Here is a 26,247-nt window from a genome sequence, read left to right as displayed (position 1 = left end):
CGGGGGGTGCAGATTTTAAACTTAGGGAAGAATTTATAAAGCACTTCTATATCCCTTTGCTCATTTGATTTTCCCCAGTCGCCCCAGTGGTGTCCTTCATAGCAGAGGGACCAAATCCAGAGATCATGCACCACGTCTCTCTCTTTCCATCTGGAATACTGCCTCATTCTTCCCTTGACTTTTATGGCCGAGAAGACGACAAGCCCATTATTTTGGAGGAGTTTCTCTGTCTGGGTTCGCCCAGGGATTCCTGGCGATCCCACCCAGGTGGTGCGTCTGGGGCTAGAATAGCACAGGAGCGAAGCTGTGTTCTGCCCGGCGCCCCAGCCCTGCTACCAGTGGGGCTGATTTTGCCCTCTTGGTCACGGTGGGTTCTGTCCGTTTCTGCTCTGTGAGGTCACCCCCCTTTTTCCAGAGAGACGCTCTGAGACCCTGGGGAAGCCCCCCCCCCCCCCCCCGCCACTTTTCCCCTCCAGCATCAGCATCCACTCGTGTTCCCTTGCTCGGGTTAGTCATTCCTCTGATGACCGATCACGGCGGGATTTTCTGCCTTCGGTGTTGCTGGTACGTTCAGGTGGTGCTCTCCTGTGGGAGAGGGCTTTCCCTTCTGTCCGCTTTGTCCTTTGTTATCCTGTACCTCCAGGTGGGCGCGTGGATTCCTGTTTTAGGCAGCCAGTTACAGTCTGTCATTCTTAGTGCAGAATTTAACCATCCCAGATTTGGCCAGCGGGAGTCGCATCACGCGGGTTCCTGTGTCATTTTGCCACGACGCGTTATTCTTTTAAGTGCTTTCTTTCTGTCCTAACGAGAGAGGCTCCAGGCCCATCATCATGTCTGTTTTTCTCAGAGGGGCCCTTAGTGGAGGGAGCGTGGTCTCCAGAAACCAAAACCTGGGTCTCAGCAAGCTCACCGCCACTGGACTGTCACTGCGCCTGGGCCTCCTCGGTGCCCAGAGACGGGGACACGTACCCGTACTTGCGTGCACACACGTGTGTACACTTACACACGTTTCTTTGTATCTGTCCGCGTGTGTGTAGCCCCAGGCTCACGTGTACTTCCAGTCCAGCACCAACAGGGTTCATCTGAACCTCCTTGCTTTGAATTTCTCCCTCTTTCTTTCTTTTCTTTTCTTTTTTCTTTTCTTCTTTTCTTTTCTTTTCTTTTCTTTTCTTTTCTTTTTTCTTTTCTTTTTTCTTTTCTTTCTTTTCTTTTTTCTTCCTTTCTTTCTTTCTTTCTTTCTCTCTTTCTTTCTTTCTTTCTTTCTTTTCTTTCTTTCTAAGTTTATGTATTTATTTTGAGAGAGAGCATGAGCTGGGGAGGGTCAGAGACAGAGGGAGAGAGAGAATCCCAAGCAGGCTCCGCACTGACAATGTGGAGCCCGATGTGGGGTTCAAATCCACGAACCGTGAGATCATCATCACCTGAGCCGAAACCAACATCAGACGCTCAGCCTGACTGAGCCAGCCAGATGCGCCTCCCTCTTTCTGACAGTAAGAGACCTGCTGCCTTCACCTGCAGTGCACGTTCTTAGACCCTGCACGTGCCAAGCACCCTCCCACCTGCCCCTGCCCGGCCCCCACCAGGCTGCCTGTTACTCTGGCGCACACCAAGTTCAAGTTCCCTCAGGGGTGAGTGTTGCTTCCCTCACCTATCACTTGGGGTCTTCCCGAGGCAGGGCGGAAAGCACCCGCAAAGAGGCCTGCTTGCTTTAAATGTGATCGGAGGAGGGCAGAGACTGCTTCAGAGGGAGCAACCTATCCGCCCAGTGAGCTCACAGAGGGGCACGAGTGTGCCCCCGGTGCAGTCGCTCCTGGACGCCAGTGACCCTGCCACGTGTGCCAGGGCTCTGGCTCATCAGACAGGCCACACCTCTTCATTGTGCCCTGACCATGTCGCAGGAAAAGGGAGTTTCTTGAAGCCACGAACGGAGAGCACGTCTGTTTTGGTGCAGATGGGGCCCGTGAGCCCCTCCCTGTGAGCACACCTCCCTGCTGCCTTGGGCTCCTTCTGTCCCCAGTCCTTGGTTGCCATTACAGGCGTGGCTTGCTTTGCCTGTGTGTCGTCCGCTCGCTGCAGCATTCAGTGTGATTTCTTGTGCGTCTGCTAGGCGGGCCGGGTGCGAGGCCCGGTGCCGCGATGCTAGGTGGCGGCGATCATCCGGGCCTGTGCCCCCGCTGGTCGTCCTCGGCTAGCGGCAAGGGTCGCATGGTGCCACCGTTGCTCTACACAGAGCAGAGAGGTAGAGATTGATCGGGGGCCACAGTGGAAGCATTGCAAAGCCAGCTATAAGGGCTTTTAAGAATTACCTCAATTGTGAACTTCGTCTTAGTTTTTCCTTAATGTTTGTAAATTGCCGGTCGTCTTATGAATGATACTGAGCTTTGGGAATGTGTTTGAGTATTTCCCTTCTAAAAAGAAACATCTGGCAGCTTGTCTTCCCCCGCATCTGGGGTGTCTGAATCTCGGGAGGGTGGTTTTTATGACCTCTCTCTTACGGGAGCGACCCCAGCTCCACTAACACAGGCTCTTGGAAGCCTGGCGGACTCAACTCCTTCATACCAGCTAGCAGCGAGAGTTTTTTAATCCTGTTTTTGCCCAAGGAGAGCAGTTTGGCTCACCCACGTGCAGACAGCAAAAAGAAGGCTTTCCTGCTCTGTTCAGAATTCTGATTTGACTTTGTTTTATGCCTAAAAGTTTGCTCTGGTAAGGCATTTTTGGTGTTCCAGTGTAGAGTTGGTCGGTTTTTAGTGTATCCACAGAGTTAAACAGCCATCGCCATAATTAAATTAATTTTAGGTCATTCCATCACCCCGAAAAGAAACCCCGACCCCGTCAGCAGTCACTCATCACCCCCTCCCCCAGCCCCTGGCAACCAAGAATCCACTTTCTGTCTCCATGGATTTGCCTGTTCTGGACGATTCGTATAAATAGAATCACACACTGTGTGACCTTCTAAGACCTCTTTCCATTTGTTTGTCTTTACTTTCTTCCAATGGTGTTTTGTAGTTTTCATTTGTTAAATTTATTCCCACGCATTATTCTCTTTGGTGCTATCGTAAATGGAATTGTTTCCTCAACTTTGTTTTTGGATTATTCGTTGCTAGCGCATAGATTCACGCAACTGATTTTTGTGTATTGATCCCGTTCCCTGCAACTTGACAAGGGTTTCTTCTGATGAGTTGGACCTTAGCACAAAAGCAAGGCTGCCTCCGGTAGCCCCGAATGCTGTCATCCCTGTGCTGCCCTTCACAGGCAGGCACATGAAGGGACAGACCTTCATGCTGATCCTTCCTGTCAAGCACATCAGACCGTCCCCCCTCCCCACCCCTTAGGAGATAGGCCGAGTCCACAGCATGCACAGATTAAGGGATTTGTATGGACCAGTGGCCCAGCTGAAATCAGGCTTTGAGCCGTCACTCTGCTTCCTTCCCCTTCCTTCTCCTGGGCCTTCCAGTTCTCAGGAAGCGACGAGGTGAAGTTCTCCAGACACATCCGGAAAGAGAGCGAGCCTGCTGTCTGCCACCTTTGATCTTTCACCACGGAAAACGTGTCTCATTTCCCAGACATCTGCTGGTGGTGCAGAGCGTTCTCCCGATTACACAGGCATTCTCCGACAAGACAGAGAGACGGGTCTAAGAAAGGGAGACCGGTCCTAGAGACCCTGATTGGGTGACTCCCTGACATTCTCCAGGGCCTGTGAGCCCAGCACAGCTCCTGGCAAGCTGCCGGGTGAGGTGGCCCAGGCATGGACCAGCCGTGCACGCACTGTCACTTTTGTCTCGCACCTTCAACAGCCCCCGGTCTTTCATTGGCAGCACGCGACCTGGAGTCCGCACTCCTGCGACCCCCTGCCTCCTCCTTGTCCAAGCTGCTGCCTTATGACCTTGGTGGTTGGACTGGGCTTCTGCGTTTCTGTTTTAGTTTGGAAACATTTCCCGGGTTCTCCAGGCTCATGGCCACTGGAGCCCAGACCACGGTCTTCCCCTGCCCTTGACCGTCTCAGCTTCGCTGCCATCCCCAACCCCTAAGCAGTCCTGCTTTTTACCTTTTGTCTCGTGCTTGTAGAGGAAAAGAGCAGTGGGTTCCGGTTGAAGCCACCAACACTGATCCACGGCCAGGCACCCAGCGCAGGTAGGTGCCCGCCTTTGAGGACAGTAGAGGGCCTTTCTCACACCCTTCCCACCTCTGTGCAGCCTCTGTGTGCGTGGCTGCCTGAGGCAGCCCAGCTGGTGTGCTCCAGGCTCAGCCCGCGCTCCACGTCTCCTCGGTTCCCTGGTGCATGAGCATCGACAAGTCACTCTAAAGAGCCCATCAGATCAGGAGAGGTTCTCCCACCTGGCAGCCCTCTGCCACCCTGAGGGGGGTGGGTGGTGAGGGAGTGGACTTGGCTCGGTGTGGGACGTTGAGGCTCTGTGCCCCGCGTTTGCTCTGTCGGTTCAGGCTGTGTCTCCACAGCGTCCCAGCCCCAGCGTGCCACAGAGTCACCCCAATCAGCGGGGTGGCCACGAGCCAGTGGCCTGCTGCTGGGGAACAGGGCCCGGCAGTGGTGCGGAATTGGAAGCAGTCTCTTGTGGCTCCTGCCCAATTTGTGTTTGGCAGAAGGCTTTTCTCAGTGTGGCATTTTGAAAAGCAGGTGCAAGGGTATTTTTCTGTGAGCCTCTGAGCAGAGTCCTAAACCCTGGGGGCCTGTCTGCGGCTCTCTGCTTGGCCCTTTAGCCCAGCACTTGAGGACAGCTGTCCCGTGCTTCCCCCGTAACATTACTGTACTCACCGGATTAATTTCTGTAAAGCCCCCTGAGAGCCGTTGCAGGGGTGTGCATTTCTGCCCATGAAGACCGAGGGCCCCGGGCAAGCCATCCTCTGTTCTCAGGTCTGCCAAGCCAGAAACCCAAGGAGCAACAGCGGAGTGTGCTTCGCCCGGCAGTGTTGCAGGCCCCGCAGCCAAAGGCACTGTCACAGACCGGTAAGAAACGGCCTGGCGCACAGGCTCGCACGGTGGGGTGTAGAGCGTTCCTGAGATGGGCCGGGGGCAGCTGTGTCTCCAGCGAGGGGACTTCAGCCATACGTGCTGAATGCGCTCCGGAACAGAGAGAGTGCTGGGGAAACGATCCTTTAAATCCTCGGTGAGCTCAGGGAAGACAGAGAGAGATGCCGTCTCCCTGCAGCACTGGGCCACGGTGACAGCCGGTTAAGACGCGCTTTGTGCACGCACTGGCTTCTACAAGCTGGCCTGCTCCCAGGCGTCTGAGATTCAGCCCAGCATGTTTGCAGGCAGAACTCAGCCCCGTGTGTTTGAGAAACTCGTGTCATTTTGGTCACGTGCCAGCCGGAAGACCTAACTCGTCAGCCACGTTCCCACCATCTCCACACGGTGGTGGTTTGCAGTTAACCCTTAATTTATTAATACTAATGAGCTTTTCTTGTCTCCCTCTTGGTCTTTCCCTGTAATTTAAAAATTCCTCATCAGAAGCAATCCAACATCCCCGTGAGGGAAATAGTTAATGTTTCTGAAGAGTTTCAGTGGGAAGGCTTTTGTACATGATGCTGAAGAATCAGCCAGATTTAAAGCTGTGCGTGTCACATGATCTCAACTATTTCAAGGGCAAAGATGCAGGGAACAAAGATGTTTCTTTTTAATTTTTCTTTTTTAACGTTTATTTATTTTTGAGACAGAGAGAGAGCGTGAACGGGGGAGGGTCAGAGAGGGAGACAGAATCCGAAACAGGCTCCAGGCTCTGAGCTGTCATCACAGAGCCCGACACGGGGCTCGAACTCACGAACTGTGAGATGATGACCTGAGCCGAAGTCAGATGCTTAACCAACTGAGCCACCCAGGCGCCCCAACAAAGATGTTTCAAGTAAAACTTATTTTATAAAACTCTTAATTGTTCCTTCAACATGTATTTTTTTTTTTTTTCCATAATTAACAGTGTTGTTTCTAAGTATGCTGAAAATTCATATGGTTCTTTGTGGAATAAGCTGTAAGATATTCTCATTCCCGTGAGGCTTTAGTTCTGGGTTTGTTTTTCTGTAAGCATTTGTGATTTTCAGTGGTGACGCCAGATCCTGTTCTTTACAAAGGAGAAGTGACCCTGTTGGTCTAGATGGTGACGGGGGCGCAAGAGGCCGTGCCGCACTCCCGTGACCCCGCGCTGTCCTTCTCCCCCACAGTCCCCAGCAGCGGCACCAACGGGCTCAGCATCCCGGCAGACTGCACGGGGGCCACGACGGCCACATCGCCCGACACCCCCGCGCGGAGAAGTCCGTCTGATGAGGTGCGAGCGCCTGAGGTGCGTCTGTGCTGGGCGGGGAGCTTCGCCGAGTGTGTGGGCGGTTCCCTGCCCCGAGCAGAGCCAGGGCTGGCCCGCGTGGAGGCTTCTGGATTAGCTCGGCAGCGTGTGCACACAGCAGCCACCGACGCCAGTGGTTGCCAGAATGCCGATGATGGTCCGCGCGCAGTTCCAGAGTCCCGCCTGCCCAGGCTGAGTGCCGCCCAGCCGCGGGTGGCGGGCGGGCCTCTGAGGAGTCCCTGGGGCCAGAGGAACGGCCGTCACCGATGGAGCCTCGTGCCGTTGTACATGAAGAGATGTCTCCCCTCCCTGTTTCCACAGCTGAGCAACCTAGGGATTCGATACACGGCCCCGTGCTAACTGGAGAAATGTGCCTGGGGAGGCAGCTCAGACACCTTTCTTTCTTTCTTTTTTTTTTTTTTTTTTTTTTTTTTTAATTTTTTTTCAATGTTTTTTATTTATTTTTGGGACAGAGAGAGACAGAGCATGAACGGGGGAGGGGCAGAGAGAGAGGGAGACACAGAATCCGAAACAGGCTCCAGGCTCCGAGCCATCAGCCCAGAGCCCGACGCGGGGCTCAAACTCACGGACCGCGAGATCGTGACCTGGCTGAAGTCGGACGCTTAACCGACTGCGCCACCCAGGCGCCCCCCTTTCTTTCTTTTTTGCAACGGAGCCCGGGGTTCTGGGATTGGGCGGGCCGAGGGCGTGTGTGCCCAGTAGCGTCGCGCAGCAGCTGCACGATGAGGGTCCGGGACGAAGAGCTTGCACCTGCGGCCGGCAGGGGCGGCCTTGCGGCCCGGCTGCAGCAGCGCCCGGCCCGCCACACGCTCAGCCGCCCCGCGCGTGCACGCCCGTGTCCGCGGCAGAGCTGCCGCCCAGGCCTCTACACCCGCCGCCTCCCCCACGCCCCGTCCGGGTAGATGTTGGAGCCCAAGCGGTGAAAAGCGTCATCTGCGATTCAGTGTTAGAACGTCCCTCGGCCCCCCGCCTTCCCGCCGCGCTTTGCAGGGTTAACATTAGGAGCCGTCGCTGCCACCTGCCGCCACTTGGAAAGCGGGGGCCGGGGCAGCAGCCCAGTAAGTCTCCTGCAAGTCTGCTGCAAGCCCGGGGGACACTGAGGCGGCCCGGACGCCCAGGGACCCCGCCAAAGAAGACAGCAAGCACGTGAGGCATGAGAGGGCCCGTTTTGCTCATCGGGGCTAACCTGTCGCCTCTTCTCGGTTGTCTTGTTTGTGCCTCTAGGACAAAGACCCCCAGAAGAATGAGCCTAGCGGTACCGAGGAGGACTGTGAGAAAGCAGAGCGGGCTGTACAGCAGGCGTTTGTGTTCGGACAGAACCTGAGGGACAGAGTCAAGGTGTGTGAGTGCTTGTGCTCGGGTCGGTCCGCCTGGCTCCTCTTTCCCGTCAGAACGGTGAGGAGGTGGACACCGTGCGTCGCGGGCTATTCCTGTGGCTCTCGGCGTGTCCAGCAGCTTCCTGCTTTACACGCCTTCCACACCGCACCCTCCACGGCGGACCCCTTGTTCTCCTGGGAGCAGCGGACAGGGAGGCAGCCGAGCCTGCCCGTCCCTGAGAACCGACGCTTTCGAGGCAAAGGAGGCCGCGTGATCGGTCCTTTCCACATTGCCAGAGAGGCTGCTGTCGCCTGCCTCGAGGGCTTCTCTGGGCACAAAGCAGCACTTAGACCACCCGCTTCACTTCGTTCTGAGTTGCTGGAGGCCGGTCCTGGGGCGTTGAGCGGCATCCCTGGTCCCTGCCCTCTAGGCGCCAGGCATATACCCCTCCCCCCAGTATGGCAACCAAAAGTGTCCCCCAGTAGTGTCGAGTGTTCCCTGTGGGATTAAGTCACCCCTAACTGAGAAGCATTACCTTATGTTTTTAAGGGAGGGCAGACGGAAAGGTAACTGTTTTCTCTCCCATAGGAGGCAACGGCATCTGTCTCCTCCTGGCTGCCCCGGGGCCTGTTGGTCTAGGGGATTTTGAGTCGGGGGGAGAGCATCTGGCAGTGGCAGGGGACTGGGCTCTGGACCCCGTGTGCTGACGCTCTGGGAGACCAGACTGGGTGGCAGTGCCTGTCCGGCCACAGGGACAGAGTGTCCTTCTGGGCCATTTCCAGCAGCTCATCGGCAGGAGCTCCTTTAGAAGCCTGAGAGACCACATCAGTGGCTATGTCTGGGGACGTTTGTGGTTGTCACGACTAGGGCATAGGTATTACTGCCATCCAGTGGGTGGAGGCGAGGGATGCTGCCCAGCCCCCCACAGGGTCCAGGGCAGCTTCCCCACAGAGGGGTCCCGCCCCGACGTCGGGGACGGTGACAAGGAGAAGCCCTGAAATAAGGAAACCCAAGTCTCTCGGGTGCAGAGAGAACTTCGGGTTCTGCCGCCCGCTTTCTGCTTTGGTGCTCACTGCCCAGGAGAAACCCAGATGCCCAGAGGTGAAGAGTAGTGTTGCTGTTGCATGGCTTTATCCAAAATCATGAGTCCCTGGAGGCTGCTCACTCCAGGGAGAAGGAAGCAGGAGAAGGAAGGGCCTGGAGATCCCCTGTGCTGGGGGCAGTGGTCTGGCCTGGGCTGTCAGGTTGAGTCTGTTCCTAGGGTTTAGGGGGACGGCTGCTTGAAATTGGGGCGGGGCTTTCTCTTCTGGAGGCCCGGGGCTCCTGCGATCCGTGGTCTCAGTTAAAATGCCAGCTTCTCGGTGGGGGTGACTTCTGGACACCCCTGAGTCTCTGCTTTCCCGGTCATAGAATGAGGCTGAGAATACCCATCTCTCAGGGGTCCCAGGAGGGTCCCATTCAATGAGCTGTTTAACACAGCTGGCACAGCACTTAGATTAGAGGAGCCCTCAAGAAACGATGCTTTTATTACATTTATCATACACCCCTGAAGGTATCAGATTTGTAAGTCTACTGTGGTCGCGTTACAGAAGCATTGTTGAAAATGCCAACAAGATGCCAGCTTGAGGGTTTGGTTTTTTAACAAAAAAGAAAAAGCTCTCTCATGCCTATGGACTGTGTTTTATATCTTCACCGTTAAAAGCAGAAATGGAGACATTGATTACAGCCCCACTCCTGGTATGTCCACACACACACACACACACACACACACACACACACACACGCCCTCACGCCTGTGCACGATAGGATTTGTGTCCTGGAAATGTACCATGTGGCCTAAGGGCTGTGCAGACAGGCTGAGCTGTAGAGGCCAGAGCAGGCAGGTCTCCGACTTGTAACTGTGCCTCTCTGTTTCCCAGTTAATACACGAGAACACTGAAGTGGCTGACAAGGAGAATGCCGGACATCCCAGTTCAGAAACGCCGACTGCGACCAACTATTTCCTTCAGTATATCAGCTCCAGGTGTGTGTCTTGGGCCTGTGCCCAGCTGCCAGAGGGGCCTGTGGTCCTCCATCGCCCGTAACTGGGGACCCAGACAGGAGACAGCACCGGGGGCAGGAAGGAGCGGGGAGGCGGATTTTACCAGAATCCTAGACACACACCCCCAGCTTCTCCCTTTATTCCCGCTCTGGGCACGGCTCTGCAGGGGCCAGGGTGCTGTGCTTTGACAGACACACAAGGCAGGGTCCAAGTTTTGCCTGGCCCTCACAGGGATCTCTGTCACCCGGATCTCATGCCCAGAGCAGAACCCAGTAGGCCAGTGTCTGCTTTGCCTATTACCCACCAGGTTCCAGCCTGTGGGGACCCTTCCACTGGATCTGAGCTCGCCGCTGCTTAACATTGCTGGTAGCAGTGCTCACTAATGGCCTGGGGGCCCCACGGGTGTTTCCGAAGGAAAGCGTGTCCCTGCCTGGGAGACAGGCCAGCAGAGCAAATAGAACATGGGCTCGGATGTTGGAGAGGCCTGGCATGAATGGTGGTGACGTCGCACTTGGCTGCCTGGACCCTGATTAACAAAGTGCATCAGATGTTGTTTTTAAAATTTTTTTTTAATCTTTATTTATTTTTGAGAGAGGGGGGACAGAGTGGGAGATGGGAAGGAACAAAGTGCATCACGTATGGTTTCTTAAATTTTTTAATCTTTATTTTTGAGAGCGAGAGAGAGGGACAGAGTGGGAGGGTGGGGAGGGACAGAGAAGGAGGGAGACATGAATCCGAGGCAGGCTCCAGGCTCCGAGCCGTCAGCACAGAGCCCGATGCGGGGGTCAAGCTCATGAACCACAGGTTCGTGACCTGAGCCGAAGTCAGGCACTTAACGGACTGAGCCACACAGGCGCCCCAGCATCAGATATTTTTTCAAAGACCCATTTTTTGGGCACTGCAGCATTTCCCAAATTGGGATGCACTTACAACTGGGACATCGTAAACTGGATGAAATGTGATGGTGAGGGCAGCTCCGAGGTCATCCCGTGTCACCTGCCAGCAGCCCAGGGGTGGGAGGCTTCGCCTCCTTTGTGCAGGCCAGGGGACGGGGCTCACAGAGCTGCAGTGACTCACGGGGGCGGCTGCTGCCAGGGACGGGCGAGTTCCTTCCGGGAAGTGGGTGGCTCCTGGTCTGACCTCTGTGGTCAGCCTCTCGGAGGCGGTGTCCTCATGCACCCCGAGGGTGACGCCCACCTCCAGGGGTCAGGGAAGGTGGCCGTGGGGCGAAGGTGCCCACACGAAGTGGATAGTTGGAAATGGGAGCGGAGCTGCAGGGGGGTGTTTACCGTCTGGTACAGCCCAGCCTGGAAGCTTGTGAGCCCTACGTGCTGGGCCCGTCCCCCGCAGGGAAGGCTGAACGGGGCCTACACCAGGCTTTCTCACCCATTCCTGCCGTGCCCGTGCGTGTGCGGCCCGCGCCAGTGCCCACCTGCCTGCCCCGCTCCCGTTGGCTGCCCCACACCCACGGCTTGTCTTCTCTTCAGTTTAGACAACTCGACCAACAGTGCCGACACCGCCAGCAACAAATTCGTGTTTGGCCAGAACATGAGCGAGCGCGTGCTGGTGAGTAGCCCTGCGGGGACCGTTCCTCCTGGGGCACCAGGCAAGGGACGTGTGAGCGCGGCTGCCACCTCGTCTTCCTGTGAAATGAGGATGTGTTCGGTCGCAGGAGAAAGGCCCAGCTCAGGCTTGGGGGGCGGTGCGCCAGCAGGCTCCTCAGGACCCTGTGTTGGAGCTTCCTGCCTTTCCTCCCTGCCGGCCAGCTCAGCCTTGTCCTAAGACAGGCTTCCCCTCAAGTCAGGGGCCATGCTTCTTCCTGGCCGAAGCCGGCTACGGTGACCACCATCGGACCAGAGTCCTTAGCCACGTGCTTTTGGAGCCACCTCTGGAGCCGAGGGAGTTCAGCTCCCCTCCCAGACCACGAGGCTGCAGCATGGAGGAGGGGGTCTGGTGAGGTGGCCTTGGGCCCCTGCAGTGTCCCACGTGTGTCCTGCACGCACCAGGGCCAAGGCTCTTGGGTGCCTTCAGGCTGCCTCCCCGTCCCAGAAAGCCTGGCCGGCTTGAGATGGGGTTCCAGAATAGTTTACCTGCTTCCTTATTTTTGTTCCCTTTTCTTTCCTTTCCCACTGCATCCATCGTGAGCATGTTTAGGGAGCTGTCTTGTCCCATCTCGTCACTTCCGCCTTTGCCTGTGTCCCCGTTACGTTAAGGAGCCTCCTGCTGCTTTTCTCGAGCATCACTACTGTCTTTTTTCTGTTATAGTGAAATAGTCCAAGCCAAGAGCTGCCTCCTACAGAGATGAGCAGCTTGAGCCAAGGTGACTGTCACCTGGTGGTACACACCTCCCTGACACATCAGGGGAGGCCTCACTTGGGAACCAGAGTGCACGGTTCGCCTACAGCATACAGGGGGACAGGGCATGCTGCCTGTATCGTGAGGGTACTTTCACCCAGTGATGCTCAAGGATCGTTGTGTGGAGATGGGGCCCCAGGTTGGAACCCACCCCCTGGGGAGGGGGTTGTCTAGTCTCATCTGCCGGGTCTGGGTGGATCCCCAAAACTGTGAAGGAGAAGCCGTCTGCAGAGCAAAGCCCTCTGCCTGGCAAGAAAAGTGCCGAGAGCCGCCATCCCGGCAGAGAGGTTTCCTGATCCGCAGCGGCTGGCCCCCAGGAGCACCCAGACACGCGCCCCGACCCGTATGCTTTCGTGTGCCCTGCAGAGCCCCCCCAAGTTAAATGAAGTCAGTTCAGATGCCAACAGAGAAAACGCAGCTGCTGAATCCGGGTCCGAGTCCTCGTCCCAGGAGGCCACCCCCGAGAAAGGTAGGCTGCAGCCCTGCGGCCTCGTGGGAAGGGTACCGAGGGACAGGGCACCATCCATCCAAGCCCCTGCCCGGGAGGGACGGGGGCCCCAGCTCGCTGCAGCGGCGGTAGCCTCACGTGAACTGACCGCTGGGACAGAGTCTGAAGCACGGCATGGTGCTGGTTTTCAGCGAGCAGAGAGGGGACACGTTCGTCCTGAAACCACAAGGTTATGGCCCTGCGTGGTGCCTCTGGGGGAGAGGGTCGTAGAGGTGGTTGTCCCCTTCTTTCTCCTTGCCCTGGGGTGGGGGGGCAGAGGGAGTCTCCAGTGCTGTGTGGGAAGAGCCTCACCGTCCTGTCCTGTGCTGGGGAACCGGCAACGGGAGGTCTGCAGCCGTGCTGGCAGCTGGCTCCTAGGTGGTCGCCCTGCAGGCTCGCAGGGCCAGACCGCCCTGTCTCAGAGGTCCGCTCCGGATCTGGAGCCGGGCGGGACCTTTTGTTTTGTTTTGTCTCCTGTGAGGTACACACGCACGCACACACACACCCCCCCCCCCCCCCCCCCCCCACCCCCAGCAAATAAATAGTCAATGTCGTTTAGCCAATAACATTTCAGAGTCCCTGGCCGAGTCGGCAGCCGCCTACACCAAGGCAACAGCCCGGAAGTGTTTGCTGGAAAAAGTGGAAGTCATCACCGGGGAGGAAGCGGAGAGCAACGTGTTACAGGTGCGGCGGGCCTGGTGGGGGTGTCTGGCTCCTCTGGGCCTCCTGGCCCTTAGGTGGTAGCGTGAGGGGCTGTCAGTAGCCCCCCGCTTCTCGGTGCATCTGACAGGCTGGACAGAGGGACCGGTGCCCTACCCTTTAGGACCTTGTTGGCAGAGCTTCTGAGAGCTTAGCGAGTGCTAAGGGACTTGTAGTCTTGCTTTGGTTTTGAGTAGAAGGATCGGTTTTGAGACATTCTCAATGATTCGGGGCGTTACAGAGACTCTTGTAACAAACACCCGGAATGAACAGCTGGGAACATTTTGTCACACTGGCGCCCCATGTTGTCTTACTAGGGAACGGAGACCACAGATGCAACCCAGCCTGTCCCCACCTGTCCCGTGTCCCCGTCTTCCTCCGCGTCCCGAGGCAACACGGCCACTTTAGTGGGCCTCATGCCTTTCGTTCTTGCGCACACATATGTGTGTGTGTCTATGACCTGTGTCTGTAGGGCATCAGAGTTTTTAATGTGGGGTTTAGAATTTTTTTTAATGTTTTTTTTTTTTAATTTTTTAATTATTTTTGAGAGAGGGTGCGAGCAGCAGAGAGGCAAAGAGAGACAGGGAGACACAGACTCTGAAGCAGGCTCCAGGCTCTCAGCTGGCAGCACAGAGCCCGACGCGGGGCTCGAACTCACGAACTGCAAGGTCATGACCTGAGCTGAAGTCGGACGCTTAATCGACTGAGCCACCGGGCGCCGGTGTATGGCTTTTAGAACTACTGCTGTTTCTGCCCACTCAGCATTGTTTTGAAGTCTACCCGTATAAAGAGAGCAACTTGATAAAGTTCTGCACACTTCATGTGGAGGGCCAGGCATGGTCTCTGCGGTATATTCCGTTTTTATACACCTATAGCAGCTTTATTGAGATAGAACACGTGTACTATGAAATTCACCCTTCTGAAGCATACAATTCAGTGGTTTTAGTATATTCACATAGTTGTGCAACTGCCACCACTATCAAAATAGAACATTTTTGCCCCCAAAAAACAAACTTCATATCGGTTAGCAGTCAGCCCTCCCACGCCCTCCCCAGCCCCGGCCCCCACGAGCCCCCTTCCTGTCGGTGGATGGGCCTGTTCTGGACGTTTCACACACGTGGACTCACACCCCGCGTGGCCTCTCATGGCTGCTTCCCTCCCTGAGCGTCGTGTGTTCGGGGTCCGTCCCCCGGGGCGGTAGGTGTGGGCGCCTCGCTCCTCGTGGCCGAGGGACGTGCCCGTGCCTGGTGGACATTTAGGTGGTTTCTGCTTTTTAGCTGTTACAAACCATGCTGCCGTGAACGTGTATCAGGCTCACGTGTGAAGATACGTGTCGTTTCTCTAAAACCCCGGGCCGTGCGGTACCTCCACCTTTGACATTTTGCACAACCGTTTTCTGCAGCGGCCACGCCAGTTTTCATCCCACCAGCCGCGTGCAAGGCTTCCGGTTTCTCCACACCCTCCCCAGTGCCTGCTGCCACCCTCCTAGCAGGGGCGAAGTGGTACCCCATTGTGGTTTTTAGCTTTATTTCCTTAGTGATTTTTTTTTTTTTTTTTTTTTTTTTTTTTTTTTTTTTACTTTATTTTTATTCACTGAGAGAAAGAGCATGAGCAGCGGAAGGGGCAGAGAGAGAATCCCAGGCGGGTTCCACGCTGTCAGCACAGAGCCCAACATGGGGCTCCCATCTCACAAACCGTGACATCCTGAGCTGACAGAATCAAGAGTCGGACGCTTAACCGACTGAGCCACCCAGGTGCCCCGACCTTAGTGATTTTTTTTAATGTTTCTCTGAAAATGTAGACTTCATCTTCGCTGGAGAACAGGAAAAAAAAGAAAAACTGGCCAAGGGCTACGTGACCCGCTCCCCCGCCCCCAGGCCATAGTTTGCTGACCTCTGCCTGCTAGTTCACTCGGTAGATTGGAGGCTCTGGGGAGTTTGTCCACACCGCTGTCCACCCCCGCCGGGGCCCTGCTCACCCAGAGGGCTGCCCTGTGTTCCAGATCCAGTGTAAGCTGTTTGTCTTTGACAAGGCCTCACAGTCGTGGGTGGAAAGAGGCCGGGGGCTGCTCAGACTCAACGACATGGCGTCAACTGACGATGGGACACTACAGTCCCGACTAGGTGAGCCGTGGAGGGGGCCTGGGGTGGTGCAGTGGTCCCCACGCCCAGAAGGGCAAGATCCCAGGGCGGATCCCCACGGGAGAGCCCCTGGCACCCACACCCCATGGCCTGCAGGCCCAGGCCTGATCCCAAGGCTCTCGCAGCCAGCTCTCCCGCGACTCTCCTCTTTGTGGGTGTGAAAGTAGACAAGAGTACGTAGCAACTTTCGAACTTGTTTTTAATAGTAAAAGTGCCGGTTGCTTTATGGGGCAAAAAGGAAAAGGAAATCAAACGGTAACTTCAGTCACCCCATACGGCTGTTGATCCTCATCACAGACCTTCCTTCCCCCAGCCCGTCCCAAGCGCTCCACCTGGCCTCGGAGGTGGGCCCATTGGGCGCAGAGGGCTCGGGGAGTGGACTTGCGGGAGTCTGGTCACTAGGAGCCCAGGACCCCACCCTGCAGCCTCCCTGAGCTGGCCCGAGCTGCTCCGTCTGGTGGGGAGGGGTGGGCTGACAGGAAGACGAGCCGTCGCCATGTCCGCAGGGTCAGGGCACATGCGGGGAGGGTGGGCTCTGGTAGAGCCGGCAGGGGGACAGCGGCCTTGGGCCTGCTGCAGGTAGAATGGGGTGGTTCTTCCAGAGAAGGAAGGTCTGTAGCCTCTTTTTTCTTCACCATGTGTCACCCTCTGTCTTTGTCTCCCTCCTGGTGGAAGCTCTGAGCCGCAGTTGGCCTCGGTCTTTTTTCTCAGAAAGCCACAGGGTCGGGGCTGGGGCTGCCCTGAGAATGGGGCCGGTCAGGGGTCCCCTAAAAAAGCGCCCGTGCCCAGCCCGCGGTTGTCCCTGTTGGGCCCCACCTCCCCCTAATCCCCCCCTTCCCCAAGGGAGCCATCGTCCTGGCGCCTGCCGGGAGGGCCGACGGAACCCTCCACGCAGTGGATATGGCGGCCTTTTAGCCCACCTGTGGCCATGGGGGAGCTAGGGAGTCCAGGGCTGGCCTGGCGCGTGGGGGGCTACGGCTCAGCGGGCCTCGAGGGGATTGTGGGGTTTCACCCCTGGGATGTTTTCGTTCCGGGTTGTGTCTGCTCTCCTCGCCGGCTGTGGGGTGGGGGTCAGGGGCCGGGGCTGAGTGGCCTTGCTGGTTGCAGTGATGCGGACCCAGGGCAGCCTGCGGCTGATCCTCAACACCAAGCTGTGGGCCCAGATGCAGATTGACAAGGCCAGCGAAAAGAGCATACGCATCACAGCCATGGACACCGAGGACCAGGGCGTGAAGGTTTTCCTGATCTCAGTGAGTAGCCCTGGGGACGGGGTGGGGTGCTGCTGACCTCTTGGGGAGAGGAGCTGCCAGACGGCGCCCTGGACGAGGGCCGTGCCCTCCTGCGCCCCCACAGAAGGGAGGCTCCCGGGCACTCCCAGTCGGCGCACCGCAGGGCCGCACTAAGCGCCGCCCCTCTGTGGGGCGCCCTGTGGCCCAGGGGGCCGATAGGGTGGCCTGCAGGCCAGCCAGTGTCCAGAAGGAGCGGGTCGGGACAGATGGGTGGAAGAACGACCAGAGCAGCCCCGCAGCATGAGCACCAGCGCCGTGCAGCCGCAAGCGGTGCGAGCCCCTGGGGAGGACGGGCCCCGGGGCAGCAGGGGCTTCCGTCCGCTGTCCCTGAGTTTGTCCTCCCCGGACACAGCCTGGGGATGTGGTGGCAGCCAGCCCAACCCAGAGGCCTTACAACCCACCGCTTCCCTCCGCCTCTCCCAGGCCAGTTCCAAGGACACGGGCCAGCTGTATGCAGCCCTGCACCACCGCATCCTGGCCCTGCGCAGCCGCGTGGAGCAGGAGCAGGAAGCCAAGATGCCTGCCCCCGAACCCGGGGCAGCCCCATCCAACGAGGACGACAGTGACGAGGACGTCCTGGCTCCATCAGGGGCCACCGGAGGCGGTGAGCTGGTGGTCCCCGCCCTGGAGGCTGTGGGGGGGCCTGGCCAAGGGGAATGGGGCTCCATCCAGGGTGGGGACCTGACGGTGAGGCCGCTGCTTCCCAACAGGTGCTGGCGATGAAGGGGACGGGCAGACGGCCGGGAGCACATAGCGCCGGGAGCCGGCTGCCCGCGAGCCTGCTGCTTTGTCCGTCTGTCCGCCCGCCCGCCCCGCCCCGCCCCACCGGCAGTGTTGAGGCGTGGGGCTCGGGAACCACACTCCCCGCTGGGTTGGCCACAGTTCGGATCCGCATGTCCCGTTCAGAAGCAGACTCGGGAACTGCCTGAATGTGGTTTGGGACACGAGACCTCATCATATTGATGAGCAAAACGAAAAAGAACATTTCTTCCCTCCCCTCCTTTGAATCGAAATGGCACATTAAGACTTGTCACGGCTTCTCACTGGGACTGGGACACCTTGTTTCTTCACCCCTCCCTCCTCGTGTCCCCGGCCTCTGTCGCCGCCGCCCACCCAGGCGGGTCTGTCCACACGAGTATAAACACTGGGCCTGCTGGACGCTTTGTTAACCACCATCTTTGTCTCCAGTTTCCCACCTTCTGATTTGGGGCTTATGTTTTTAGATCTTTTTTTCCCCGAAGCTTTGTGTTTGGTTTCTTAGGTTAAGACTCTCCTGTGCATCGATTGGGCGCAGCTCCATCCTGGGCCACATCCTCCTCCTCCCTGTGCTCCTGGCCTCTGTGCTGGGGTGGGGGTCAGGCCCCCGCTTGTTCCCTACCCAGGGGTGCTTCAGGCCCAGTGCTGACGTGTTGAGGGGTTGGGCCCCAGACCTGGAGAGAGCTTACCTAGAAAAGGGTCGCTGGACCCTGGGAGGGTCCCCATGCACCTTCCTGCCTGTCCCCATCACGTCGGTCACCCACCATCTGGCACCCAGGCGCAGAACTGCTTCCTGCCGCTGGCCATTCCTTGCCCAGCCCTGGACCTCACCGCCCCCAAGACCATCCAGGGCTGGGGTCCTCTGTGAGAGGCAGAGGGGGACCTTGGCAGGGCCTTCGAGGAGGGGGCAGGGGACTGGTTCCCGGCGACTGGCCATCCCCCACGGGAGCAGGCGCTATGCCCACCCCCCCACCCTGGAGCGTGGCCAAGAGCCAGCCGGGCATCATGCACCTGGGAAGGCCTGTGAAGATGGTCCTGTGCACAGGGCCCCAAGGGATTTCAGAGGAAACTGCCCAGCCCTGCCCTCAGAGGGTGAGAAGGCCTCATCTGTGCAGCTACACCACCCACACCTCGGGTCGGTCGTGTGCAGCCTGAGCCTGAGCCATGGGAAGACACCAAAGGCCCTCCCAGCAGATCCGGTCACACTTCTCTGCTTTAAGCCTTAGCCAACTAGTGACAAGTAAAACCAGATAATGCCCATGTGTTTTGGAACATTTATGTAAGATTGTCATATGAAATGTATTTGGGAACTACATTAAAACTTTTAACTAAAAACCTGGCCTCCTGCATGCCCCAGGGGCCTCAGGAAGCCAGACAGCCTGGCCAAGAACAGCCTCCGGCTCCCGGGCCAGCCTGGGGCCCCTGCGCCCCACTGCACGTCCGGGCAGGTCACCACACTTGGCTGCCTTCCAAGACTGGCCGCCTCCGTGCTGAGCTTTGCTTTGTCCCCGGCAGTCTGGCTTCCCTGGGTGGGGGCAGGGTGGGGGGGCACGCGTAGGGGCAGGGCGTTGCTGGCAGGGCCGAGGATTCACTGAGCAGAGACGGGAGGAAGCAGGGTGGGGGGCATCTGCAGTGGCTTTGTGAGGCCTGAGGTCAGCACAGCAGGGACAGGGATTCTGAGCCAGTGACCCAACCTTGGAACCTTTGTCCTCCTTCCACCTGATGGCCAAGCTGGGTCCTCTGAGACCCGGTCCGGCCGGTCCCACAGCCTCAATCTTCCACATTCCTCTGTAGCCCCCCCACCCTGGGCGCTGTGCAGCTAGAAGCCCAGGTGAGAGGGGCCAGGGCCCGGGGGCCAGGGTGGGGGTCCTACACTACGATGGTGCTGGCTGGGTAAGCGTGTACTGCTCACAGCTGCCAGGCGCTGGTCATCATGGCCACAAACTCCTCATCTGTGTCCACGGAGGCGCTCACGCCGCTGTAGTAGTCCTGGAATTCAGCCAGAGTGACCTGGGGGCAGACGGGCTGTAAGTGGAGACCACACACCGGGGTGGAGGGGGCAGGGGTATCCGGGGGCACCCACCTGCCCATCCTTCTCAGAGGAGTCGAAGTTGTCCAGGAAGCGGCGGAGGACCTCCTCCTCGGTCCACTCCCCATTTCGCACCTTGGGGTGGGTGCGGCCACTGTAGACCCCCCGGAGGTCGTCCACGGTCACCACGCCGTCCCCACTGCGGTCCAGCTTGGCAAACGCAGCTGCGATGACCGCCTCCCGGGCCTGGGACATGGGGGGCTGGGGAGAAGAAGGCAGTAACTGGGGGGCCCCTCCACCCACCAGGGCTCTCGGACATCCGGTGTCCGCACTGTCCCGGGCAGGCCCACCCTCCGGACCGCGGGGCCCAGGGCCTCACCCGCAGTGCCCTCAGGAACTCCTCCAGGTCCAGCGTCCCACTGCCGTCACGGTCCCAGCGCCTGCACACACCCTCCGCCTCAGCTGCGTCCAGCACCAGCCCCAGCTCAGCCAGGCCCCGCTGGAGTTCCCCCGAGTCCAGGGATCGGCTCTTGTCCCGATCCAGGCGGCGGAAAAACCTGAGGGGCGGGGGGACGGAGTTAGAAGGTAGTCTCTGGAGCTGGGGGTCGAGAAGGTTCAGGGGACAGCTCACCTAGCCAGGCCCTGGATGCCCAAGGCCCCTCGGGACAGACACTGTGCCCGGAGCTTCTCCACAGTGGCGTCCACAGCATCCATGCTGGGTCAGGGCTGTCTGGGTAGCTGGATTGGAGAGAGCTGGAGGAAGGGCTCCCACTCTGCCGGCCAGGCTGTGGTCAGGTGCCGCAAGCCTGCCCTGGCCCACTACCTGCTCACCTGCCCTGCGTCTGTTCTGGAAGCCAGACAGCCACTCCTCTGGCTCCTGCCCACTTTGCCCAGCGCTGGCAACGCGTCCTGCCCAGCAGGACTGTTGCTAAGGGATGGTGGCTCAGGAGACTGGGAGGGGCCCCGGCTGTAACTCTCACTGTGCCGGTGCCTCGTAGCCCTAGGCACACCCTGTGGAGCGGAGTGGCCGGGCCAAGAGAGACAGGGCAGTGCTCTCGCGGGCACCACTGCCCAGCCTCTGTTCTGCTCACTCCCAGCCTTGCAGTGCCCAGGTCTGGGATAAAGCCAGACCCAGGTGGGGAGTCGGGGGTCACCCTTCCTGGCTATAAGAGAAAGGTCCCTATTCCTGGCTATAAGAAGGAGGGGTGGGCCACAGCCCTACAAGGACCAGGGTCCTGGACGGAGAGGGGCAAGGTCATGGCCGAGGAGGCTCAAGACCCAATTCCTGTGTGACCTGGAACAGGTTCCCTGCCCTCTCTGGGCTTTACCGGCCCCCTGCCCCTTTTCACAGGGCAGCAGCAGCCAAGGCTGCTGAGGGATCCAGGTTCAAAGGGGTTTGAGGTGGCCCAGGCCCACGTCCACGTTTTCAGATCAATGTGCCTGAGCCAGGATACAGCAGCCTTACGATGTTTCAACATTGTCAGACAGAGAAGTTCCTGGTAGTTTTTTAGAGGCCAGTTGTGGTGTTTTTGTCGATGTGGGTCTTTTGGTGGTCGGTTTTCAGTGCTCAAACATCACCCGGTGGTCTTGCTCATAATAAGCTGGGGGAGCCAGGGGACTACGGCACCAAGCGACAAAGTGCCTCTGGCCCCCCCCCCCCCCCCCCGATGCCCGAGAAGAACCAAGGCCACCAAGGTCGCGGAAGGCCTTCGATCGAGACTTTGGACACCTTTGCCAACTGAGAGCATTTCAAACCCACAGATGGGACCGAAAATGACTTTGGATTTCCCAGGACCTAAAACGTGGGCCCCGTTTGGGGACCCATCAGCTGCAGACACCCAGAGAGGTCATCAGAGGCTTTTCGAAGCCTGGACTCAGACACAGAACAACGGTGGCATCAGAAACCAATCCACAGAGAGCACGCGGCCCAGCACCACGGTTCGGGCCACAGCTGATGCAACGCTGTCAATTGTATGTGAAACTACAGCAAAACTTCTGGTGCCCTCCCGCGGCCCGTAATTGTTCGAGTAGGCAGAGAACTGCTGCGTTGTGTTTTCCACGCGGGTTACAAAAATCACATTTTTTTCCCATAGAAAAATGTCAAATATGAACCATAGCCATTGTGACTCTGTTTTGGCACCGCCTCATCTTGAAGAGAATCAGAATCTCAACAATAACCCCCCGGGACGTGGAAGTGTTCCAGGTCCTCCCGACCCCGAGGCCCACACTGAGCCTCACTTTCCACACCTGTAAAATGGGGCGAGCCTGTGCCGCAAAGATTAGACACCAGCCCCCGTGGCTGTAACCTGTGTCTCCCCGCCAGGCAGGACCCCACCCTGACCCTGGAACGGCACCCGGGCCACCCCTCCAGTCCCCACCCAGGAAGGAGGAAGGAGGAAGGACCAAGGCCAAGAAATCATTCAGTTTATTCTTGAGCTCAGACAGGCCTCGGCCTGCCTTTCCCTCATACGAGCAGCCCCCCCTTAGTCATCCTTAGAAAATGGGGCCATTGTTCCTACACTGAGGGGTCACTGTGAGACACCAGGTGGGCAGGCAGCACCATCCTGGGGGCTGGGGAGGGACACCGACCTTTCCAGGCCAAAACAGGCCCTGCCCCTTGGCAGTTCTTGGTGTGAAATTCCCTGAGTAAGGAGGCGGGCAAATGGCTACCGTGGTACCGGGCTGGGCGCTTCATTCGGCTGGGCAGAGAAAGGCACAGGATTCCCTGGTTTGATTTAAAAACAAAAACAGGCACCCTGGATGTCTCTGGCCAAGAAGGGGCAGCAGGGAAATGAGATTAAAAAAAAAAAAAAAAAAAAAAGATTCTCTAGAAAATATAAAAAGGAGCCAGCTGCTTGCTACAAAACCTAAACTGGCCAGGGGGCTCATCAGATGTGCTGGGGTTCGCTAACTCCCTTCAGGGCCCACAAACCCATCCTGTTCCTACGGAGGTCCCAGGAACCTCCTCCTGGTGATAACAGGAACCCTGCCCTCGAGTAGCTGACACTCTGGTGACAAGAAGTTCCATAGAGATAACAGAATGATGGGAATCACTTCGGATAAGGCAATCAGGGAAGACCCCTCTGAGGAGGTGACTTCTGAGCAAAGATCTGAGGGACAAGGAACTGGTCCTTGTGACATCTGGGGGAAGAATGTTCTAGGCAGAGGGAAGAGCCAGTGGGAAGTCCCTCAGGAAGGACTGTATCAAGAAAAGGTTGAGGGATGCCTGAGTTTTCCGGGGCAGCACAGCCTAGCTGCCAACATCTCACAATGTCTCACACGCACGCTCTGCCTTCTGGGCTAAAGGTTGACAGAAGGACAGAGTTAGGGGGAGAGAAAAATCTAGCATTAAAAATTTGTCTTCCTACAACCAGGGCAAAACGGAACAAGTCTTGAGGTTCCCAATTCTGGAGTGGGATGAAGGATAAGAAAGAAAAAGCTTTAGCCTGGGACGAGAGGTGCTTCGGAAGGAACGGGAATCAGGGCAGGGGGAAAAGGTGGAGCAAAACTCGATCATCTGCCGCCACAAGCGACAGAGATGTCAGATGCTTCAGGGGCCGCACATCTGGCCCTAAGAGAGGCAAGAGAGCCAATCGGACCTCACACTTTGGCTGAAGAGGGTATCCCGGGCTCAGATCCAAGCAGGCGTGACCAAGACTGAAGCCAGAAATCCAGATTTTTGTGTAAACATTGCCAAATTTTCAGTAAGTTGACTGACTTAAAAGTTTTGTTTAAAAACAAAAACAAGGGACACTTGACTGGCTCAGTGGGTAGAGCATGGGCCCCTTGATCTCGGAGTTGGAAGTTCAAGCCCCACAAAGAGATTATTTAAAATCTTTAAGAAACGACAAGAGCAGAACAAAACCAAAAAACTCTCTGGGCTACACATCTGCCTTTGGCCCACGGGCTGCCTGCTTGAAACCTACGACTTTTTAGCAGGTTTTGGTGCTTGGAAAGGATTATGGCTGTGCCACGGGGCCCCCTCTCGGACACAGGTGACCCCTGAGGACACCCACAGCAGTGGAAGTCCGTCTCCGTTGTGGGATCTGTGCTCTAGGGCTCACACGGTGGTCCCAAACACCGCAGGCTGCAGGTGGTTCCTGTCTTCCTCGTCCCCAGTGCTGTTGGCAAGGCCTGGACCGGGCCCACTGGGGGGTGGGTGGCTGGGGTCTCCAGTTGGCAAGGGCCCTAGGCGCTCGGCTTCGGCCAGGGCGGCCAGCAGCCCGGCCACGGGTGGCCGCCAACGGCAGATGTCCTGCAGCAGCTCAGCCCGGGGCTGCAGCTGCCCGATGAGCTCATTCCTCTGGCGCAGGGCGGCCTGCAGGCTGTGGACCGTGGCCTCGGAGGTCAGCAGCTGCTCCTGGAGAGCGGCAATCTCACTGGCAGGAAGGCAAGACAGGGCAGTTGTGGTACCAAGGGGACCAGAGATTCTTCTCCCTGCTCCCGACCTCGTGGGGGGCTCCCCATCACCATCAGGATAAAGGCCCTGCTCCTCGCCACTGCTTCAAGGCCCCCCTTGGCATGGACTGGATGTTTGCGTCCCCTCAAAACTCTTGGGCTGAATCCCTCCCCACCCATCCCCAATGTGATGTATTTGGAGATGGAGCCTTTGGGACGTAAGTAAAATAAGATGAGATTGTGAGGGTGGGGCCCTCGTAGAATTAGTGCCCTTGTAAGAAGAGACACCAGAGAGCTTGCTTGCTCTCTGCCGTGTGAGCACACAGCGAAGACAGCAATCTGCAAGCCAGGAAGACAATCTGTCACCAGGAACCGAACGTATCAGTTGGACTTTCCAGCCCCCAGAACTGGGGGGGGGGGGGGGGGGAGGAATCAGTTGTTTAAAGCCCCCCAGTCTCTGCTGTTCTGTAATGGCAACCAGAGCAGACTAACACTACCCTCGTTGCTCCCCTGCAGGTCCCTTTTCCCCTACATCTTTTCCTATTTGTTTAGCTTAGATGGCCCCTCCTCCAGGAAGCCTTCCATCTGGGCCCCCTCAGAACCCTATGTGCCCTTTCATCACAACCCCAACCACCCCATTTTGTAACTGCTTAGTATGCTTGAGGGCTATGCTATGTAGGTCTCACTTAGGGGCTCTGGTGCGCCGAACCTGCCTGGCACATAGGTGCTCGGTAAAGATGAATGAATGGATCCAACCAGGTCCGAACCCTTTCCCACTTGGGCTCCAGACCTCCCTCCCCCGCTGGGCGCTTGTCTCATCCCTTTCCATCCTCAGTGCCTCTTCAAAACTAGAGGGGCTCTTCAGAACTGCTGGTGTGATCCCATCCTCCTCTGCTCCAAAACCTGTCATGGCTCCCAATACCTAAGGGGAGGTCGGTGATCCCCGCACCCCTGGAAAAGAGCCGATTTTGCCTTGTGGAAAAACGGGCTCTGTTTTAAGTTAGAAATCCACACTTGTGTGACACCCCTCAACTTTGCATGCCGGTGACTAGTTCGAGGTTTTTGGTGTTTGTTTTTTCAATTGCACCGGAAGTCCAGCCTACACGTGAATGTACACGGTTCCCGCGCCTCTCCTCCCTTTCCAGCCTCGGCTCTGCCTCCGCCCACGTCCTTCAAGAAGTCCACCGGGCCGGCCCCGGGCCTCACCAGTCCTTGGCGCGGCCCAGCTCCTCCAGCGCAGCGCGCAGCTGCTGGTCGTGGCGGGCCAGGCGCTCGGCCTGGGCGCTCACTGTGCGCTCCGCCGCGTCCAGCCGCGCCTCCAGCTCCGCCGCGCGCCGGTGCACAGCCGCCAGGTGTGCGTTCGCCTCGCGGATCTGCAGCGGCTGCGGCGCCGACATGGCCCCGGCGCCGTCCCGGACGGCCCGGAACCGGGCCCAGGCCCCGCCCCCAGCCCCATGGGCCACGCCCCCAGAGGCTCTCTCCGGACCGAGCGATTGGCCTCGGCCCGATGGGTCGCGCCCTCCTCAAACCCAAACGCCCTCAATGGTTTGGGCACCTCGAAACTCCGCCCCTGAGCCCGACCTGACTCTAAGATTGGCCAACGTCCTGACAAACCACGCCCCCAGGCGGGCCTGGTTCTCCTGCGGCCCGCCCAGTTCAGGCTTCCGCAACGGGATTGGCCACTCCTTCGAGGCAGGCCCCGCCCCACTGAGAAGCCAACACTACGATTGGTCCGGGTCCTGCGGTCCAGAAAGCCTGACCACGCCCCGGGCTGCGAGTCTCTGGGAGCTACCCAAAGGGCCACGGCCACGCCCCTTAGGCAATCGTACAGCTCCGGATTGGCCAAGTGCCCTTCAGGCAGAGTTTTCCGCCCCGGCCACGCCCCCCAAGTCTAGCGCTTACCTCCTCCGGCCCGGGGCTTGGACGAGGCAGCCGCAGGCAGGGCACAGGTGCTGTCCCGCTAAAATCCTAGCCCCGGGATCGGCATCTTCCGCTGCCCGCGAGTCTGGCCACGCCCCCAAACAGTCGCACGCGGTTCGGACTCTGCTTGGAGACCGGCCCAGGGCGTGATCACGCCCCCTTGCGGATTCTGGCGCTGGGAGTGGCCGCATTTCCGCTGTGCCCCGCCCCATAGTTACATCTTGCTCCAATCAAATGGAGTTCCGCCCCGCGCCCAAATACCCGTCATAGTCCCACCCCCAGATTAGGCCCCAACTCCGGGTCAAACCCTTCCTAACCTAGGCCCTTCTGAGTTGGGGCTAGCGAGATCTGCCTTCACTGATTCTGGCTGACTTCAGTTTCTCCCTCCAGAAATCGGCTGGGGGTGCACGCGCGCCTCCTTTACGCCAGTCTCGACTCGGCGCTTGAGCGCCACCCGTGTCTGTGTTCTCGGTGCTCAATAAAGTTGCACGCTTGTTGTCGGCC

General features: G+C 58.1%; 3 protein-coding genes across 16 annotated transcripts in view; 1 reads left to right on the top strand and 2 right to left on the bottom strand.

Moving 5' to 3' along the window:
- Positions 1–17,813, top strand: part of RANBP3 (RAN binding protein 3) — a 55,394-nt gene extending 37,581 nt beyond the window's left edge. For 8 of the 14 annotated variants that reach the window (XM_049639708.1, XM_049639709.1, XM_049639714.1 and 5 more), the window contains 12 exons: positions 4,066–4,131; positions 4,871–4,963; positions 6,172–6,290; positions 7,536–7,649; positions 9,548–9,651; positions 11,157–11,235; positions 12,391–12,493; positions 13,071–13,195; positions 15,213–15,333; positions 16,459–16,601; positions 17,064–17,244; positions 17,351–17,813. In XM_049639708.1, coding sequence (XP_049495665.1) covers positions 4,066–4,131; positions 4,871–4,963; positions 6,172–6,290; positions 7,536–7,649; positions 9,548–9,651; positions 11,157–11,235; positions 12,391–12,493; positions 13,071–13,195; positions 15,213–15,333; positions 16,459–16,601; positions 17,064–17,244; positions 17,351–17,394 — 1,292 coding nt within the window. In that variant the 3' untranslated portion in view covers positions 17,395–17,813. The remainder of the gene's footprint in view (positions 1–4,065; positions 4,132–4,870; positions 4,964–6,171; positions 6,291–7,535; positions 7,650–9,547; positions 9,652–11,156; positions 11,236–12,390; positions 12,494–13,070; positions 13,196–15,212; positions 15,334–16,458; positions 16,602–17,063; positions 17,245–17,350) is intronic. The other 6 variants (XM_049639711.1, XM_049639706.1, XM_049639715.1 and 3 more) reach the window with 3 other exon arrangements.
- A 99-nt stretch (positions 17,814–17,912) lies between these two features.
- CAPS (calcyphosine) lies at positions 17,913–20,139 on the bottom strand. Its single transcript, XM_049639719.1, has 4 exons — positions 20,057–20,139; positions 19,805–19,982; positions 19,480–19,686; positions 17,913–19,406 (listed from the first exon to the last, which is right to left on the bottom strand). The coding sequence occupies exons 1-4, from the start codon at positions 20,137–20,139 to the stop codon at positions 19,305–19,307; spliced, it is 570 nt and encodes a 189-aa protein (XP_049495676.1). The 3' UTR covers positions 17,913–19,304.
- A 1,577-nt stretch (positions 20,140–21,716) lies between these two features.
- On the bottom strand, positions 21,717–25,259 carry VMAC (vimentin type intermediate filament associated coiled-coil protein). Its single transcript, XM_049639720.1, has 2 exons — positions 25,030–25,259; positions 21,717–23,804 (listed from the first exon to the last, which is right to left on the bottom strand). Exons 1-2 carry the CDS (start codon positions 25,218–25,220, stop codon positions 23,486–23,488), a joined length of 510 nt encoding a protein of 169 aa, XP_049495677.1. The 5' UTR covers positions 25,221–25,259; the 3' UTR covers positions 21,717–23,485.
- Between the last annotated feature and the right edge of the window lie 988 nt (positions 25,260–26,247).

The sequence above is a fragment of the Panthera uncia genome, chromosome A2 (genome assembly GCF_023721935.1).
Source record: "Panthera uncia isolate 11264 chromosome A2, Puncia_PCG_1.0, whole genome shotgun sequence".
Lineage (NCBI taxonomy): Eukaryota > Metazoa > Chordata > Mammalia > Carnivora > Felidae > Panthera > Panthera uncia.
The sequence above is the reverse complement of the archived record's forward strand: the minus strand, read 5'-3'. Positions and strand labels throughout refer to the sequence as shown.